At 35.9% G+C, this 18,800-nt stretch overlaps 1 protein-coding gene across 2 annotated transcripts in view; it reads right to left on the bottom strand.

Moving 5' to 3' along the window:
• Positions 1-12,250: 12,250 nt before the first annotated feature.
• Positions 12,251-18,800, bottom strand: part of LOC117962498 (uncharacterized protein KIAA1958-like) — a 29,906-nt gene continuing 23,356 nt past the window's right edge. Inside the window, exons 4-6 of one of the 2 annotated variants that reach the window (XM_034924883.2) lie at positions 17,389-17,398; positions 14,866-15,024; positions 12,251-14,218 (exon numbers count right to left, since the gene is read on the bottom strand). In XM_034924883.2, the coding sequence (XP_034780774.2) occupies positions 13,412-14,218; positions 14,866-15,024; positions 17,389-17,398 (976 nt within the window). In that variant the 3' untranslated portion in view covers positions 12,251-13,411. Of the gene's footprint in view, positions 14,219-14,865; positions 15,039-17,388; positions 17,399-18,800 lie in introns of both variants that reach the window. The other variant, XM_034924881.2, reaches the window with a different exon arrangement.

Below are 18,800 nucleotides of genomic sequence, written 5' to 3'. Positions count from 1 at the left end.
TGACAGTGAATTGTACAAGTATTATATTTTATTGTTTTCAACACATTTATTTTTTTACGTGCAAGTGCTGTACATAGATTGTAAATATTAGACCACTGGAAAAGGGAATGCTGAACATGAGAATCTCAGAATTTATATATTTATATTTTTATTAGCATGCAGGCATCTACTTACCAAAGTGGTAGAAGATTACTTTAAATTGTGTCAAGATCATACAAGGACCATCATATAATTTGACAAACCTGCAAGGTGTTTAAATTGTTTTTGGATACATAACCATTGCTTACTGATTATCACCTCAAATTCCACCAGGAATATTGGGGGTATAAAAATAAAACCCAGGCATGTATTTTCCTGTGCAATAATTAAAAAAAGAAATAAAAACATTTTTCTGTTTTACTATTTTCTAATTGAGCCGCTGGTATTTCCATTGTACTCTGATCATTTTGACTACAATTGCGGAGTGGTTGTTATTGTTATACCAGGGGCCTGTTCATTAAGAGGTTATTATATATATGTCCTGAACAAATGTCTAATTCTTTCCACAGTTGAATGAACGGATATTTGATAAACAGCAGTGAAATGATGTTGGGCTTGCCCTTTGTTGTAATCTGTAAATGTGGGCTTTGTTTCACAACGCTGTCGTTGTGTTCATTAAAACCAGTAACCCAGTATCAGGTGGCTCCCAGCAGTACCAAATTAACATCATTTTGTGTGCAATTGTGAGGCCCTGTGGTGGGGTGCACCGCCCCTGTGCATAGTTTTGAGTTTTACGTTGTATGTGGTGTGTTATTGCTGGTGCGGATATAGTGGTTCACGGGGTATAAATTGGGCTATGATGAGTGATTTAAAATGTATATTTTTATTTAGGCACGGGGATTGCACAATCACTTCACGTGCAGATAAAATGTGCTGGGATTCAAGTGAATGATTAATTAGTAATTGAGTCCCTGCACAGCTGTATATGTAGATGCACAAATCACTCACTCAGGGTTGTGTGTTTGGTGAGTGGAGAACGGAAGTAGAGAGAGTTGATAAAAGAAAGATAACAATTGATACTCGTGCTGGAAGCACCAGCATCGTACTTGTTGTTTCATGTCTGTTTTCTTTGTCTATTTATTTTGACCAACGCGCCATTTTGTTTTTTGTTTTGTGAACGTTTTCTGTTTGTTTAAAATGTTTTGTTTAATAAAAAGCTGAGCGCCGTAGCATCTCAGTTTCACCCTCAGTTGCCTTGTGTGTTTCATTTCCTGACATGACGTCACCATCAGTCATCCTGTTCACAGGCCCCATACAGAATATTTTTCATTAACATTTTAGGGGTAAGATACAGGCCTGAATAACAGATTGTAGAAACTTCAATATGATAATTCTATGGTAAGTGTGTAAAACATTTACAGCAGTCTTTGTGTTGTTTTTTTATATACAAAGGGTGATTACTGATTTATTAAGAAATATAAGTATCAAATACATTAAACAAATACTAGACTAAGCATTTTAGTATGGTAAAGATTATTACCAGAACTCCAGACAAACCACTCGTCTGAACAGGGTCTAGTCCCAACTAGTTCAGATTAGTGAGAATCAATGTTATTATTTTATCTCTACTCATTAATTTTACTAATACTAACCAACATTTTAACATTAGAACAAGCTTTGCATCATCTGCAAATTTGATGAATTTGCTACTCATCCTCTGATCTAAATCATTGATGTACATAAGAAATATGTATACACACTAAAAACAACGCAAGGTATGTTTTATGAACTATATATTAGGGCTAATTTTCAACCCTCTTTCTCCAGACTTTAAATAACTCCTAGTTTTTTTTTAGTTTTTTTTTTTTTAAGGAGTCATTTTACAAAACTACAACAAACAGCAAAGTAATATAATTCAAGGTTTATTAAACACTCTCAAGTTGTTTGTTTCTCAGTTATGTACCATTAATTAAAGAGTGGAGTAAATGCTTTGAAAATACTGAATGAGAACAGTCTTTTGTGTGGTCAAAATCCGAGACAAAGTTGCAGATGTTTTACTAACTGTAGTTATAACTATTATATGACAAGTGCAAAATAAAAAAGTCATGTAAGTGCATCTTCTAAGTTCTGCAACAAGCTGTTGCTGCAATACTCTCCATGGACTTCATGACGTCTGTTTATTCTAGCTGTACTGTATAATTCTGTCTCAGGATAACAACATTATTTTCCTCATTTTTTGGTCTTTTTCTTTGGGTTTGTTTTGTGTTGTGGTGAATGCACCCACTCTTGTTTTCTTTGTGCAAACAAGCTTGAGGGGGAGGGGAGGTAATGCGTATTGTCATTCACTTCCTATTTTCAAGTGGCACTGTTCATTTGGCCACCTTTGTGTAGAAGGTTTCATACATCTCTCTCCTACATCATTCCTGTGAGTACTAAAATACCAGACAGGACTAAATCCAACTCATTGAGACCAGCCAATCAGAGAGGCAACAGCAGTATAAGACGACCTCACTACTAAAAAGTATAGGCAGTGAAAGCTATCCACACAAATGGAGATCACTCACAGAATCCAAGAAGAGAAGAGACAGAAGATGAAAACTTTGGTTACCATGACAGTTCTACTCTTCCTCGCTTATCTAACTGGTAAGTCGGAAAGCAGGCTGCTGTTGTTTGCTTCTTTGTTCGTTTGTACAGTGGCGTTTTAAATATAGTGGAATCCTTCTCGATAAAATTGTCTTTTTAATGCAGGTCTCCAAATTGTAAGAGACTGACAAACAGAAGTCTTTATGGTGTGTGTGTGTCTTTGATGGTCAGAAGAAAGGAGTTTGCTGTAGTCTTTAGCTGCTGAAAAATGTCATTCAAACCTTAATTGGATATCACTGAAAAACAGAAGGCTATCCCAATTCAAGATTCTTAACTGAATATTACTTTCTGTCTTGTATTCTAACTGGGTTTGAAATGGATATTAATTGCAGGGGATGGCCACAGTTCAGGTACCTCGAAGCTGTAAGTCCTTTGAAACAACGGTTCCATCTACAAGCATCTGTTCCATCTGTGTGTTTTCTTTTTTTTTTCTTTTAGAACCTGCATATGGACTTCAGAATGACATGAAATCAAAGCTCAAAAGAGGTAAACGTTCCTTTTCCTAATGTGCATTGCCTATCACATATCTGTGAATGATTTATCTATGTAGTGTAACATTTTGTAAATGTAAAATGCCTGTTGTAGAATTGTTTTCACTTTATTTCCTGTGCACGAGACAAAATTGAAAATGGTGAGCCGAAGTCAGACTTAACAGTCTTAGTGATTGTTGTAACATAGTTATAAAGTATATTAATTAAATGAACATAAATGAAGGACAATTATTTACAATTTAAAAAAAATATATATGGATAAAAGAAATATATACCTGCACAATGCTTTTTTACCGATTGCTACCCTAGCTTCTATAGATTCATTTGTTTTATAGATATATAAAGGATACCGGTACAATTTAAACAGGTATTAATCCCTCTGATGAAAAAGTCCTGTCATTAGTACTGTTTATCTCATCATATATTGTACATATATAAATATCCTGTGTCTTCTATTTGTTTAATTTATTGGTAGAGTAGATTCTCGGCACTCCAAACCCTGGTATTGATCTATCATCAGAACCACGCTATCACAGTGAAATAAATACATACTGATAAAAGCAGTATCATTACAGCACAGTCTCTGTATGTTGTATCCAAAGGCATATTAGCGATTGTTGATGAAACTTAAGTATCACAAACATGAAACAGACTATACCAGGCATTTTTTAGTATGATACCGATTACGCTGTAAGTTTGTTTAGAGCCTGGAACCTGTAAAAAAAAAAAAAAAAATGACTTCTGGCTCTCAAACCTCATTTCACTGTATTTGTATTGCATGTAGTAATGCTAAGTGTGTCAAAAATCACCCCTGGAGGAAAACCCCAGGTGGAATAAAATAAAGTTAAAAAGCCACAGTAATTATAACCATCACTGCTTGAATCATTAAAAAAGACCCCTCGCAGTTAAATAGCTGACACTGTGACATGACAACCGCTGTGTCCCACAGTAAAACCGCTTGAAATGATCTAATTGGATATAAAATATTCTCAGCTGTATCTCAGAACACCCGGACAGCTGAGAAGCGTTTGACTATTACTTCTATTCCTATAGGTAGCCATTTCAGAAGTATAATAGAAAGACACTTCTGGAACCCTTCCATGTATTACTTAGGAACCTGATGTTTAAACTGATAAAAAGAGACAAGGTTGATAAAGTGCACATTGCTGTATTGGAAAAACATACAGTTTTTTATGTAATCTATAGTCTATAGTCTATATGCAAAATGTTATCACTAAACAAGTTTTTTTCTTTTTCTCCAAAATCCTGAACTAAAGATTTCTGTTTTTATGTTTTTTTTAATCTTAGCTTTTTTTTCAAAGAAGTCCTTCGTAGTGGCAAGTGAGGAGAACAAAAGATACAGTAAGAATTTAAAAGTTAAACATTCTATAAAATAAGCCTATAGTTCTTGTCTTGCAAAAAAAAAAGAGTATTCTTCAAATTAAATTAAATCTTTATAGCTGCTTTTAAAAAGTATCAAATAATAACAAAACATGTTAACTGCGTGCAACAATTGCATAAAATACCAAAAAACATCATTTATGTTGATCACAGGTGTTTCTATTCCCCAGTGTCTGGCTCTGGGAAGTAAACCACTGACAATTGTTGGAATCTGTAGTAATACTAAAAGAAAAGTATCGTTTTGACTACAAGGTTTTGTCAATCTTCAATTGAAGACATAGAGAAAGACTTTTGGCAAAACGTTTGTCGTGGTATTTTTTAAGTTTCTTTTAGTATTGCTATATGCATCACCATATGTTTGCTTGTTTGAAATCTTTTGAGCATATCTTAGTGCCTCACAGTATGGCAACCAACACTGACACATTACAAAAATCAAGGAAATATATGTTGGAAGGCATATCCTGAATTTCCTGGCCTTTTGCCCATGCAGGTGTCAAGGAAGCCCTGTTTCTGTGTTCTCACAACATAACGAGCTGCTGTGGTTAGAATCAGGAAAAAAACATGCTCCCATTCCTTGATTTCCAGTCATATTGAGGGGACATTTAAAACTATTAGATTACTGATAAGTCAAATTAAATAAATAAGCAACAAATAAATAAACAAGCATTAGTCACAGTTATATATTTGCTAACTTAAAATATTAAATGGGAATCTCATCCAACATGATACCCATATTGGTAAGAGTGTATGTCTTTACCATTTTAGAATTATAGAACCCTGACTGCTTTTTTCTGTCTGTTACACACAATCACACACTGTCTAAGAAAAATCTTATATTTTTTAACTGTAAAGTGTGATTCCAACATTTTAAAAGCAGCAACTGTATTTCTTTTCTGCCTAAAACACTGACATTTTCCCTTTAAACACATAATTAAAGTATAGTACTGTCTAAGCTAACTGGATTTAATGATAAAGCTGGATTCATGCACCTTGTCTTTCTCAGGCTGTGTTGTTGAAAAATGTTTCCCACATCTGGAAGACTGTGCAAGTCCCAACACCAAGGCCATGTATGCAATCTCAGGTAGCTGCATTTTTCATTTTTTCTTGAGTAAAGCCATCACATGCTAAAAGGGCAAAACTGACAGTAGATAACAGGTAAAAGGTAAAGTGAAGTAAATAAATGTGGGCGACGGCAGCTTTAACGTGTGATGGCTGGGCGCTGAATATATCTTCATACATTTGGTGAGAATGAATGAAGGACAGATCCATGGCTGGCTCACCTGGTAAAGACAGACCATGTCATGCAGTCAGGGAAGTTTAGGTTTGTGTCCTGGATGTGTTAAGTTGCTGATCTTGGCTGAAGATCCAAGTGCTGCATTGGCCTTGCGCTTCTGGAGGTTGGGGAGGCACAGTCTTCAGGGAGTGCTTCACATCACTGCGCTACAGAATCCCCTATTGGCTTGGTGCCTGATGAGCTTGAGCCATGGGCTGGCCTTTGCCCTCCAGGGGGCAGTAGTGTCGCTGACATCCACTGTCGTCCGAGTTCCTGGATATAAAAATTAGCTTGGTGGTTGGACACAAAAGATTGAATGTATAAAGATATCAATGTACTTTCCCCACAGCAGTTTGCAATGAATATATGTAAAAAATAATAAAACAACAACATACATTTCTTTATTTCAGACGGAGAGCAGAGGAAGATTTTCCAAGTCCACTGCGTAGTTCAATTTGGGGTTTGTACCACCAACTGTTTTAACATCCGAGGGATCGCTGACAATGTTTGACCTTTCTTTCTGAAACACACTGAATCTGTGCTAAGGACAACATTGTGAAAAGCTGGACTTAAAGCAAGTGTGTATTCTAAATGCACAATGGGTGCTGTTCTTAAAAGAGATAGGTATTCTTATATTTTAATGTACAGGTATTCATTTGTGGTAGTAGAATTCACAACTACAGATTTATAGTAGTTTTGTTTACATGCTTGACAACTAGACACAGAGAGGCAAATATATTTTTTACATTAAAAAAATATAAATAACATTTTTCATATTGCATTATATTCTTATTCATACCCTTGAAGCCAATACTGATACTAATCTGTACTTCATGAAAAAGAAGTATGTTGACCAAGAAAAGTGAATCTCGCAGTAGACAATACTTGGTGTACTTCTCCGGTGAGAGAGGAAAGGGAAGAAGTATTTCATGAAGATATGACCCCCAAGTTGTTTTATAAAATGTGTATTTTCAGACTGCACCCAATTAGTCCCTCTTATCTGAACAGCCCCAACAGGCTCCACCTATATCAACACAAACTCCCCAGTATAGGATCGGCTGCAATTAAAAACTTTTTCCACGTCCCGTCCCGTCCCGTCCCCCCCCCCCCCCCCCCCCCCCCCCAAGCGCTTTGGATAAAAGACCCTGTACTTTTTTTCATTTGAAGTGCATGTGTTTCCTAGATTTCTATTTGAAAAGTTGTGTTTATTTGAATTATGTGGGGTATATACTCTGCAAGTAACTGCACTAACTGAAAATGTTTTGTGATATGTGAATTGTGACTTCAAAAATCAGGAATTCCATGAAACAACCATGCATTCATGGAATCCAATAAACAATATGTTATAATCTACACCCTAAAACAGGCACAGACTACAAAGGTTTAGTAAAATCACTGTACTTAAATATGGACTTGTGGATTCTACTGCAAACTGACTACAAACTACAAATGTCTGTAATAAGGATTCTTATCTCTTTAGGCAACAGGACAAAATATATTGGATATTTCAGGAACAAATTTGTACAGTATATCTCTGTTGGAACTGACATCTATTTGTCAGTATAGTTGTTCTCTGCTTTGTGGACATTTGATTAACAATCATAAATGTTAGTAAATAAAGCTTTTAATTATTTGTTTTTATCTGAAATGGAGTCATTACATGTAAACATTCATACTTCTTACTGATTGAAGACCCTTGGCTGCAAGTTCATTACTGGTTTATACAAAAAGGAAACCCACAACTTGCTAGCATGGTACTATTCCTCAGTGACTATCATCACACATTCCTAGTGATCACTAGTGATCTGTTTTTCAAACCATCAGTAATTTGTGTCACGGGTGCGTACACACCTGCCTACTGTCAGCCCTCAATAAAAGTCTGCCAGATCAACAACGTAACTAGGTAACCCATTCCATTACCTCACCACTCTTTGTGTAAAGAAGTGTCTCCACTTAACTTCCAACTGTATTCTCTAGTCCTGGTTTCTGTGTTGCATCAGTATTGGTTAGGGTTAACTTTGTTAAATCCTTATAAGAGTTTGAAGACTTCAGTCACATGCTAGCCATCAGTACTGTTTTACAGCATCATAGATACATTATCCTGAACAGCTAGTGAGTCATCTTTTATCTATGTAGAAACTTTATTTTAATTCCACAAGTCCATTTTTCAAAGATGACCATTACATCCTCCATTGGAAGGGGTTGTTTGAAGACTTGCACCTGGTGGTAGTGATCTGAACAGCAAATGCTTAATAAGTTTATACACATATACATAATAAAACCCTTCAGAAACTGGACACAAACACTTTTATAAACCAGACACATTGAAATCAGGAGACAGTGTTTTATATATTATATATATAAAAGTTTATTTTTTTTACTAGTTTTCCTCTCGGCAATTTCAAATCCTTTCACATAATTTTAAATTTAATCTTGGGGTTCAAAATTAACATGAATTTTGTGGTTGTGTTTACATGACATGAAGAGCTAGAGCTAGAGGCTGGTGATGACACCATGATTTTAAAAATCTGTTAATTATTTTGAGTGTCACCTTCCACTCCAAATGATAAAACACATTTAAATGCTTCACACAACACTGAGAACAGAATTCTAAGGAACCACTCCCAAGGCAGATGCCAAGCACATACACTGATGGTAGAATAATCTACTCTGCACACCTCATTACTGAAAGCATCCTACGATCATTTTCTGGGGAATTAAGGGTGAAAAGCACGGCAAAACAACTTCTTTTGTTAAAAAAAAAAAAAAAGATCAAACCAAAAGTATCCTGTATTTTGACAATATCGTGGTACACAACACCATTCTCCTAATACATAAGACTAAAAAGGTGCCACACTCAGTGGTATAGATTCATTTATTTTATTAAGTATATGGTTGCATTCAATGCAATATGCTCCAGTAACTCAGTTTGACTGTTAACTGTATATACCGATTTAATCAGCAAGCTTAGAAAAGGTTATAAATGGATTTCCAAACCAACATAGATTTAACCATTTGACTGGCTGCCGTATTCAGAATTAATAATTAAGATGATGATAATAAATAGAAATGTATTCTTTTTTTCCAGTGATCTCATAAAGCTTATGTTGCCACCAGCTTTTTTTAAAATCATATGACCATGTGACTTCACCTACAATATTATACCTGTTTGAAATATAAAACATTTAAAAAAAAAATTCAGAAATGTATAGTTTTCTATACTTCAATTAATCAACTACATTTTTTGCAACCCCTATTAATTATTTTACTTTTGAGCCATTCAAGCATTATTGATGAGAACTGTCCCACTATAGGCAACAAGATAAAACAGAGAAAGTGAAGTCATAAATAACAACACTAAGGCAATACACACAATATTTCATTGTAGCGGTTTAATGGGGTAAGTCGCACAAATATGTGCAAATTTCTACTAAGATTTGTAGTGGACACCAACCTACTCAATACTTATTGTTGCTGTCTGCTGTGCCCTACACGTTGCTAGAAAATAATGTTTAAATACTGTAATGGAGGCAGTATGCTGGGTAGTTTGAATTGTGATTATGTGTAAAAAGATATTTGCAACAATATACATAGTCACCGTAGGCAGCAACAGTAACATGTCGGAGTGGTATAAAAGTCAAAAGGTGTCTGTATATACCAAATAATTAATTTGTCTTGTATAAATCCAGCACAAAAGATATGTGCAGTACATGTTTTATTGTACTGTCCATTAACCACAAGATATTTTCAAATTAACAGATTGTTCAGAATGGCAACTCTTCTGTTTTGTTTTTCATTGAAGGGTCATACATACTCTCTCTCTCTCTCTCTCTCTCTCTCTCTCTCTCTCTCTCTATATATATATATATATATATATATATATATATATATAGACCACAAAATTGGGAAAAATAAATCCTGGGGTGCGATCAATAAGCACAGCGCTCTCTCGTGGCGCCACGGTTTGTAAGCAGTTATCAGACGGTCTGTTATTAGGAGCAAGCAGTTTCACAAGCAGGCAAGAAATCACTGTGTATTAAAACACTTGCTTTCAGCGAGTTTTGGAATTTTCTGGAATGTGTCATCACTGCCTGCGCTGCTCGGCTTAATGTTAACAACAGCCGCCATATTTATCACTAACAACAAGCACTGTAAAGAGCACAATCTCGTGTTTTGCGTTCAGTGGGTGAAACAGGATCATTTTACCAACTACCTGAAAAAGACAGAGACGTACACCTTTTGATTTTCATCTTGTCAGTAAAAAATATGTATATATTTACATATTTACTTAAATGTAATTTGACAGTTTGAAAATACTTGTGACTAAAAGATGGCTCATACTTCAGACCGACATCATTTGTGATCAGAGTCGAGGGTCTCCGACCCTGTGCGACAGGTCAGAATTACGTCATCCACACTCTGCAACATGTTTTTTTTTTTAAGTCGTTCAGCCTTTTCTCATGCGTCTGCGACCTGAAATCACATGGGGTTGGATGATGTTGAAAAATCTAAACAATCATGGAGCAAGACTTTGAGGAACATTTACTAGAAGAAGTTCATAAACATCCACATTTATAGAACCCCTCACTTAATATAGAGATGCCCAAATAATAGAAACCATGTTGGCCCAGAAAAAAATATAAAGGGACTAGAGATAATGTAAAGCCCGTGGCCACACTTTGCTGGGAATTGTCAGTTGCTATGTGCAGTGTGACTGCAAGTCTTTCTGCAGGTGTCACTGGCATCGCATGTGTATTTTTGCATCTAAGTTAATGGTCCCAGCCTGTTCAACAGATAGTCAAACCTTTCATTCTAAAATACCTAAAATATCTCTCACTGTCACATGCCCGCATCTCTCTAATTAATGTTTGAAGTTCTCCCTTTCAGATTCTCTGTTGGTTAAGAGGACGGATGTACCAACATCGCTTTTGTTTTGTTTTTTTTTAAACCTCTTGTATAAGAGGTACAAACTCATCTCTTCAAATGTCAATTTTTCCAATTACGCGAATGTAGTCTGTATTTAAAGTATGAACGACAGCTACGCAGTCAAAAGGGCTGTGACACGATACGTCCGTCGTAAAGCAAATAGTGAGCTGCACAGCATTCATCTGCGACAGAAGTGTCTACGAACCAACCCTAAGATGATGCGATAAACTAGTACTGCCTTGAAAGGAAAGCACCAATGAGCAAATGTTGCAAGTTCTAAGATATTGTGAAATATTGGTTATACCTCCCAGTTGCCCTTTTGCCAATGTCTTTAGAAAGATACTCCACATTACCAAGATACTCAACTCCGCTGATTTTCTATGGGGATTTCTGTCCAGGGTTGCCAGATTTCTGACAGAAAAATAGCCTCGTTCTTCAAAGCGCAATCTAGCCGCTCCCCATTTCTGGTCACACGTAAGGAAAATATTTTATGTGACATAATTTTTAACCAATCAGAATGCTCTATTCGGGGCACTTTAAATTATGTTTGTAATATGTCTTAAATAGTCACACATAGAAAAAGTAGCTGACAGAACACAAACAAATTGGGCAGTACTGAAATTCTACTTCAATTAACTGCATTTAAGAAAAAGAAACAACAGAAATCAGCTATTTATATTATTTAAAATACTCTTTATTGGGCGCGAATAACAGAAAATAATAACGTTATATTAACATATCACAGACCTGTGCATTCTATTCACTGTTTTGCCTCAAAGACGCTACAAAGTCACTTCATTCCTTAAAAATGGTACAGCAACGTGCGAATAATGACCAATCATGAGCATACTGTGTAGAAAATTAGAGCCCTTTATTTAAATCTGGGTGTTCATTATATATGAATTGACCACAAACATTTGCTGTGTTTTTTTTTTTTCAATTTTGACATAAGCGACCAGGAACAAAAACAAACCCAAAATATGGGAAAAAAATTACAAAGCAAAATTGTACGCACGGTCATGCCCAATTCCACAGGTTTTAAGGACCTGGCAACACTGCTTCCGTTACGCTGCGCGCTAAGGGTTACGGGATATAGAAGGAGCTCAGGAGAAGTTTTTCTATTGAGAGTCAATGGAGCGGTGTCAGATTGAACTGCTTTGAGTTGATTTTACTGATGTTTAAAAATATAAAAAACTGTTTTACTCTTGCCCAGGGTGTCTTCACGAAAACCTGTGTTAATGATACCAAAAATGTACTTTTCTGAATGCAGAACCAGAGATGGCGCACATGCTTAAAGCAGAGAATAGAGCTTCACACAGCAGATGCAATTATAAAAAAGTGGGTTTATTGAATTTATATATTTTAATTTTTCTTACTATTTATTCGAATTTCACTTCAATTTTTTACTACTGTAACTTCTCTGTAGATTATATATATATATATATATATATATATATATATATATATATATATATATATATATATATATATATATATATATATATATATATACACACAAATACAACAAAGACCCTTATTAATTGATTACCTTTTTGCAATATTTATTAATCTAATTAAATAAGAGAATTGCGAATTCTGGAATCAAATCAAGCTAATGGGCAGCAGTGTGGAGTAGTGGTTAGGGCTCTGGACTCTTAACCGGAGGGTTGTGGGTTCAATCCCCAGTGGGGGACACTGCTGTTGTACCCTTGAGCCAGGTACTTTACCTAGATTGCTCCAGTAAAAACCCAACTGTATAAATGGGTAATTGTATGTAAAAAATAATGTGATATCTGTATAATGTAATATCTTGTAATAATTGTAAGTCGCCCTGGATAAGGGCGTCTGCTAAGAAATAAATAATAATAATAATATTTAATGTACTTCAGATAATATTTAATTACGTTAACATTAAAAATTTGCATTAGTACAGCTAAATATAATGCTTATTACCATACTACTGCTGTAAATAAAGTATTCTGCTACATGTCAATATGATACTGCAATCACAAAACGCTTTTACACAGCAGTAGAAAACCTGCGATCTCAACTGTGCATGCACTGATGAAGAATTGTGTTCAGAGGTTTATTTCTCTTATGTCATCCATCACCAGGTTAATATATTTTTTTCTGTGGACCCTGGGCAACAGTGAAACAGACTTCAACACAGACCACATTACCACTGGCACTCAATAGAAAAATAGCCCTGGAGCACTCTTTATATCTCATGATCTCTTGCACACCGCATGATGGAAGTAAAGGCGGAGTTGAGTATTTTGTTAATATAGAATATCAGACAGATATTTTGCAGGTCTCTTCCACGCTTTAATGATCTCAAAACAAGGTACTGTACTACTGCTTGGATTAAAAAAAAACACCTTTTCAAGCTATACTTGTGCAGGCTAAAGAAAAGTGAAAACGATATCTAAACTGTTTTAATAGAAGCAGTCCTCCAGTGGACACAAGCAAAATCAATATCTGTACTGGCAATAACTATAAATCTGTAACTCATAAAATATTCACCATAACAACCTACAATGATAAAATGGGCCTCACAAGGAAGTAAAGTATGTTTTACTAAAAAAATGCATAGTTTTGTACATATTAACTTGCCAGGACACTAACTATTTTAAGAATAATGTTTTGAATTTACTATTGTCTTCTGTTTGAAAGGGCCAGTCTATTGTTCCATTTTAAATCACAGGTGGTTGATGTGAGAGAACTTCCTAGAGGCCTGTGTGAAGGAGACAAAAGTGAAGTTATCACATTGCTCCAGCCGTACCTTCTTGGCCAGCTTAGGCACAACCCCCCTGAGGGAGCGAAGGCCCATTCTCTGTTCCTCGTACCAGACACCGTTGACTGAACACATCTCCTTGCGGGCGGCCAGGTAGAAGGGGGAGCAGGGGTCCATGAGCGTTGGCGGTCGGTGGGTGTACATGTACTTGTAGAGTAGGCAGTAGGGGCAGCGTTTCTGGCCCCGGGAGTGCTCGTGGTAGACCTGCCCGTAGCACACTTTGGTATTGCTGCCGACCCTCTTCTCCCGCTTGACACTGTCAGTTCTGCCGAAGAAAGGCCGGTTGTCCCTGTCCTTCAGTAGTTCGACGTCACCAAACATCAAGTCAGCATGCTCCTGCAAGGTCCTCATGTTGAAGAACTGGCTATTGTACTTGACCACTGTAGACAGCAAAGCCACAGGCCCTTCATCACCCAGGCAACCAATCCTCCACATCTCCTCCTCATCGTTGAGGGAGAAATAGATAATGTTACGGGAGCGGGCACCCGACATGCCTGCCTTGCTGAGCACATGGAGCTTCTCTTTGAGCTTCTGGGACGAGGAGTTGAAGATGCTGCTGGTGATGGAGAAGCCCACGCCAGCATTTTTCAGCATGCGGTCTAGGCCCCTCCGAATGGCGTGCAGAGAGGTGGCCAGGAAATCCGAGCCATCCGTCTTCTTTACACTCACGTAGAAATCTCCCAGCAGCTCGTTCAGCTTGGGGGCTGGGATCTGGGGAGCCAGAAGAGAAGACAGACATGAAATCAATCATTACAAAAAACAGCCAGCCCTGTATTAAAAGCTACTACTATCTGCCATGTGTGACTATTGAGATGAATCCTCATGTGCACTAACCTCCTGTATCAGGACAAATTAAGAAAAGAAGAGTGATTCAGGGTAGGGTTTTTGATACTTGTTGTAACGTACTCAGACCCAAAGCTTATTAACCATTAGGGGTGCGCCAAAACACTTTGAGAAGTATTTGGTTGACAGGTATTATATCTATCAAAACACATCTATGTATTAATGTGTTGATTTCCTTCACTGTTGCAATTGAGTACCACTCAATGGCAATTAACTTCTGCACTGAGTGTTTTAAAAGCAGATTGTAAGCACATTCTCCTCTCATGGGTGCTGACATTTTTACAGGCGTACCAAGGCCATAAACTGACAATTAAAATATGTTACAAAACTAGCAAATGACGCTGATTCATCACTTAAATGTGACCGTTCCTTAAACCTCGAGCTACTGGAAATTGATATTGTTAATATTGGTTTGTATTAAAATGTAAAAGTAAACAGAGCACATCATATTCATTTCTACCTGAAAGGCTGAGAAAATATGTATCCCAAGGTTAAATATGTTCAAATGTAGTTACCTTAGTGATGTCCATATAGTCCTTTAGCCCTTTGGTCATACACCAGTACCTCCAGACATTCAATGCATAGAGAGTAGCCTTGGTAGTGTTGGCGCTCACGGCACTCACACACAAATCCTTCAGTTCGTCATTAAAATTGAATACAGGGAATTTGTTCAGCTTTGCATGGTATCCTGCAAATAAAAAAGGAACACGTGCTTTAGAAAATTCAGAAGTGTCTTTCAGCACAAGGAAGAGATCATAAAGAGATTTCAATTGAAACGTATTGTTCAGCTAGAACTAGAAAAAAAAATTAAGAATCTTTGAAACAAAATGACTCATTTAATTTTTTCTATAATTCAAATAACTGTCACAATTGAAAATCTGATTTTCAGTGGCAGACGTTTTAGTTAAATGAAGATTAATCTTACTGAATTGCACAAATGACTAACTACCTGAAATGTTTGTCTCGTTAGCCTCAGTTTATTGCAACGAACATTAAGGGTGCTAATTTCCATAAACTAAACCCAGAGCCAATAAATGTGTCAAGAATATTATTTATTTGCTTTATTATCACTTAAACAATTATTTTACCTTATTGCAATGTACATTTTGCTTAAAATGGGGAGTTCTATTTTCAGTAATGTATAATACTTCTTGCATGTGCATCGGCACGGCTGATCACACACATATTTTATTAAGAGTCATATTCAGAAACAACAATTCCATGTTCAAACTCATTTAAGGGTGCTTTTGTCAATGTGATTAAAAAAAACATTATCTTTGCACTTGGTTAAGCGTTGCACAGGATTAATTGTTGTTTCTGAATATGGCTGTAATTTGGCGTTTATTGTTTTATACAGTCCCAATACAATCATTTATAATATCGTTCCAAAGGATCATTTGGAGTGTCTGCAATGTTGGGAAGTGTGCAATGCTCATGCTCAGATGTGTTTGCAAGAATAAGGGTGCTTAAATAAAAGCTGAAATAAACACTAGGTTTGTGACTTTTGGTCATCTCTGTATATTGCATATTCTCTCATGGAAAATGACATAAAACATGAATCTGAGATCGATAACATTGTACACCATCTATTCAATAGCTGCTTTCTAAAACATAAGACACATATTTCAAGTAAAATAGCTTACACTGTACAGCCCAAGCCTTACACCAGCATCGGCACCACATCGAAACCTTTCCTATCATTTTCTTATTGAGAGTTTCCATTTCAATAGACAAACAAAGCAAGATTATCTTTGCTGCGTGTTAAAAGCTGATCTGCATTCCAAGTGCTTGCCAGACAACACCATACGCCGGGTAGCAAATACATAAGTAAGAAAATCCCACTGTAAAATGATCATCTATTTTAGAATTGGAAAAAGCATTACAATGATAATCAGTGTCAGTTTTTGTGTGTTTTGTTTTATTAGACCAGCATATAACAAAAAGGTGATCTGATTATTTTACAATTGCAGTAAATTCACATGTATCAACATTAAGAACACTGTATCATGAAATATGAATATAGGAAACTATTTCATATCTCATTGTCAGCTTCATGATATAATAACTGATAGGGCACATTTCACATGTATCAGTTTGGCTATGTATTGCACCTGCAAGTGAATTTTACATTTAATCTGCAGTTATATGTACTGTATACAGAAAATAACAATACATGCCTTTTTTTTTTTTAAAGCATTAATAAAAGCAGTTTCTTAATACCAATAAGAAAAGGTAATTACCCTGACACATTGTGGATCTTGGGCCTTGTACTTATGCTGTTTATTTTTTTTTTAATTATTATTTCCATCATTTGTCAGAATTCCCTCTATACATAAAAAATTAACATTTATGGGTTTCAAGATAGGTCTTTCCCCATCTTCTGACCTACGAATTCCCAGTTTCCAAGGTAACATATTACCACAGAAAAGCATGAAATAAGAGAGTGATAAAATATCTGCCATGTTATCCATCTCATTTTAGAGTGCAGCACTTTTTTTTATTTTTTATTTGGCAACAACAGTAATGGACCTGAACTGAAAAATAATAATTGAACACAGCTGTGTACCAACTGAGACAGCATCTCAAAGTGTGCAGACTGTATCAATCATATGGCCAAAGGGTAAAATAATGAGTTGCAGTGAAACAGTAAATGTTTACTGGACAACAATAGTAAGAAACTTAAAAGTCACGTCCCCTCAGCATGGCTGCCATACAGTATGTCAATGTCACGGTCACAGACATATTAGATTGTTTACCTTATAAAACCCTGCAAATAGGAAGTCAGTACCTCAATTGTCATACTAGGTACAGTTGCATACCTAGTATGAAGACAATACCTTAAAGAACTTTATCATCCGTAAAAAAAGAACACCGCCACATTATATCAGTCGTCTTATCCTTCCCCAAAAACAAATATTCTGTAGTTTGAGTATTTAAATCAAAGATATTAAATTTGCATTATAATAAAAAAATGGATGATATTGTTTATAGTTTTGTATTAATAGTAGCAGATTTATTTTCTTGGTAATTAATCTGACCTTTGTATCCCTGAATACATGTACACTACATGCAAATATTTAAATGATCCATTCAGTGTAACTTGGTGAAACATCTGTTCTTTGTTTTACTCCATAACATTTTGACAGAAGTTACAAGCTATGAGGTCTTTTTTTGTTTGTTTTGAACACTGTGTCCTGTAACTATGTTATTATGTTGTGTTTTGCATTCTGTGTTGTACTGGTCTCTTGTTCCAGGATCCTGCTGAAGGTAAAACAGCACGTCTAGGGTGGGCATTTTCAGCACAAGATTTGAATGAATAAATTCCTGAATGAAAACACTGAGGCAATGACGTCTTTGGAACCGGAAAGTTTATTGATCAGACACTACATTAGTTTCTACATACACGGCCCACACTCTTGCTGTAGCATGCACAAAAAAGCATCAACGACCTATAAACAGAGTAAAGAGTAGAGAAAATCTTTTTAGTCATATCTTCAGCAACTGCATAACCTTTCTGTTCAAGATTACTGGTTAATCACAACTCCTAATGATAAGAACTCCATTAGCAGAAATACTGTAGATAGCTCTGTATATTAAACCAAAATTGTGGGGGCGATTGTCAAAGTGCTATCCAGTATAGGTGGCTTTCAAAAGAATGTTTACAAAAATACATGGTGTCATTTTATATCAAGCTTTGCACCTATCCAAAGCAGATGGAACTACAGTCTGACATTTCACAGTACATCCCTTACCAGGAAAATATTACTAGTGTAACAATCATTTCCAGTTTGAGTACATTTTGGTAAAAGACAAATCTGCCTTTTAACCATTAAGATTTAGTTTCATATTTCTCATGGCAGAAAAGAAATGAGTATCTTTCACCTTTAAAGACATTCATCCCGCACGTACCTTGAAATGTTAAAGTACGATCGTATCATATGGCATGATTTACATGCACTGTTTTGGATAAAGAAAGCAAGCCCATTAGATTGAAAACAAAAAAAAATGATAGTAATTTTGAAAATGAAGTATTTCTTTCTGTGACTTCAATGACCTTAAAAGCAGTTATTGGGCTTGGGGAGTAAATGAAGTAAATGGCACAGGACATACTTATATATTTTTGTTTGTTTGTTTGTTTGTTTGTTTACACATTTGGCACCATTGTTTCCTCTGCCAAAAGACACACAGTGCTGATCATATCACAATCCATTTAAAACACAAAGGATAATTTAAAGCTTTTCTTAATGTGTTACAGCATATATATATATATATATAATTAGGGCTGCTTCAATTAACAGATTACTAGGATGATTAATCAACTAGAGTTAGTTGCAGAGGCGGGACAAACAGTTGAAGGTATTCTCTGCCTCGGCTGATGGTCTTGAGTAAGTTTAACCAATGGGAGAGTCAATGATCTGTCCTGGTTTTGCAGCTGTCCAATCATGACGAG

This window comes from Acipenser ruthenus, chromosome 1 (assembly GCF_902713425.1).
Source record: "Acipenser ruthenus chromosome 1, fAciRut3.2 maternal haplotype, whole genome shotgun sequence".
Lineage (NCBI taxonomy): Eukaryota > Metazoa > Chordata > Actinopteri > Acipenseriformes > Acipenseridae > Acipenser > Acipenser ruthenus.
Note: the sequence above shows the minus strand (reverse complement) of the source record. Positions and strands in the feature narration are given on the sequence as shown.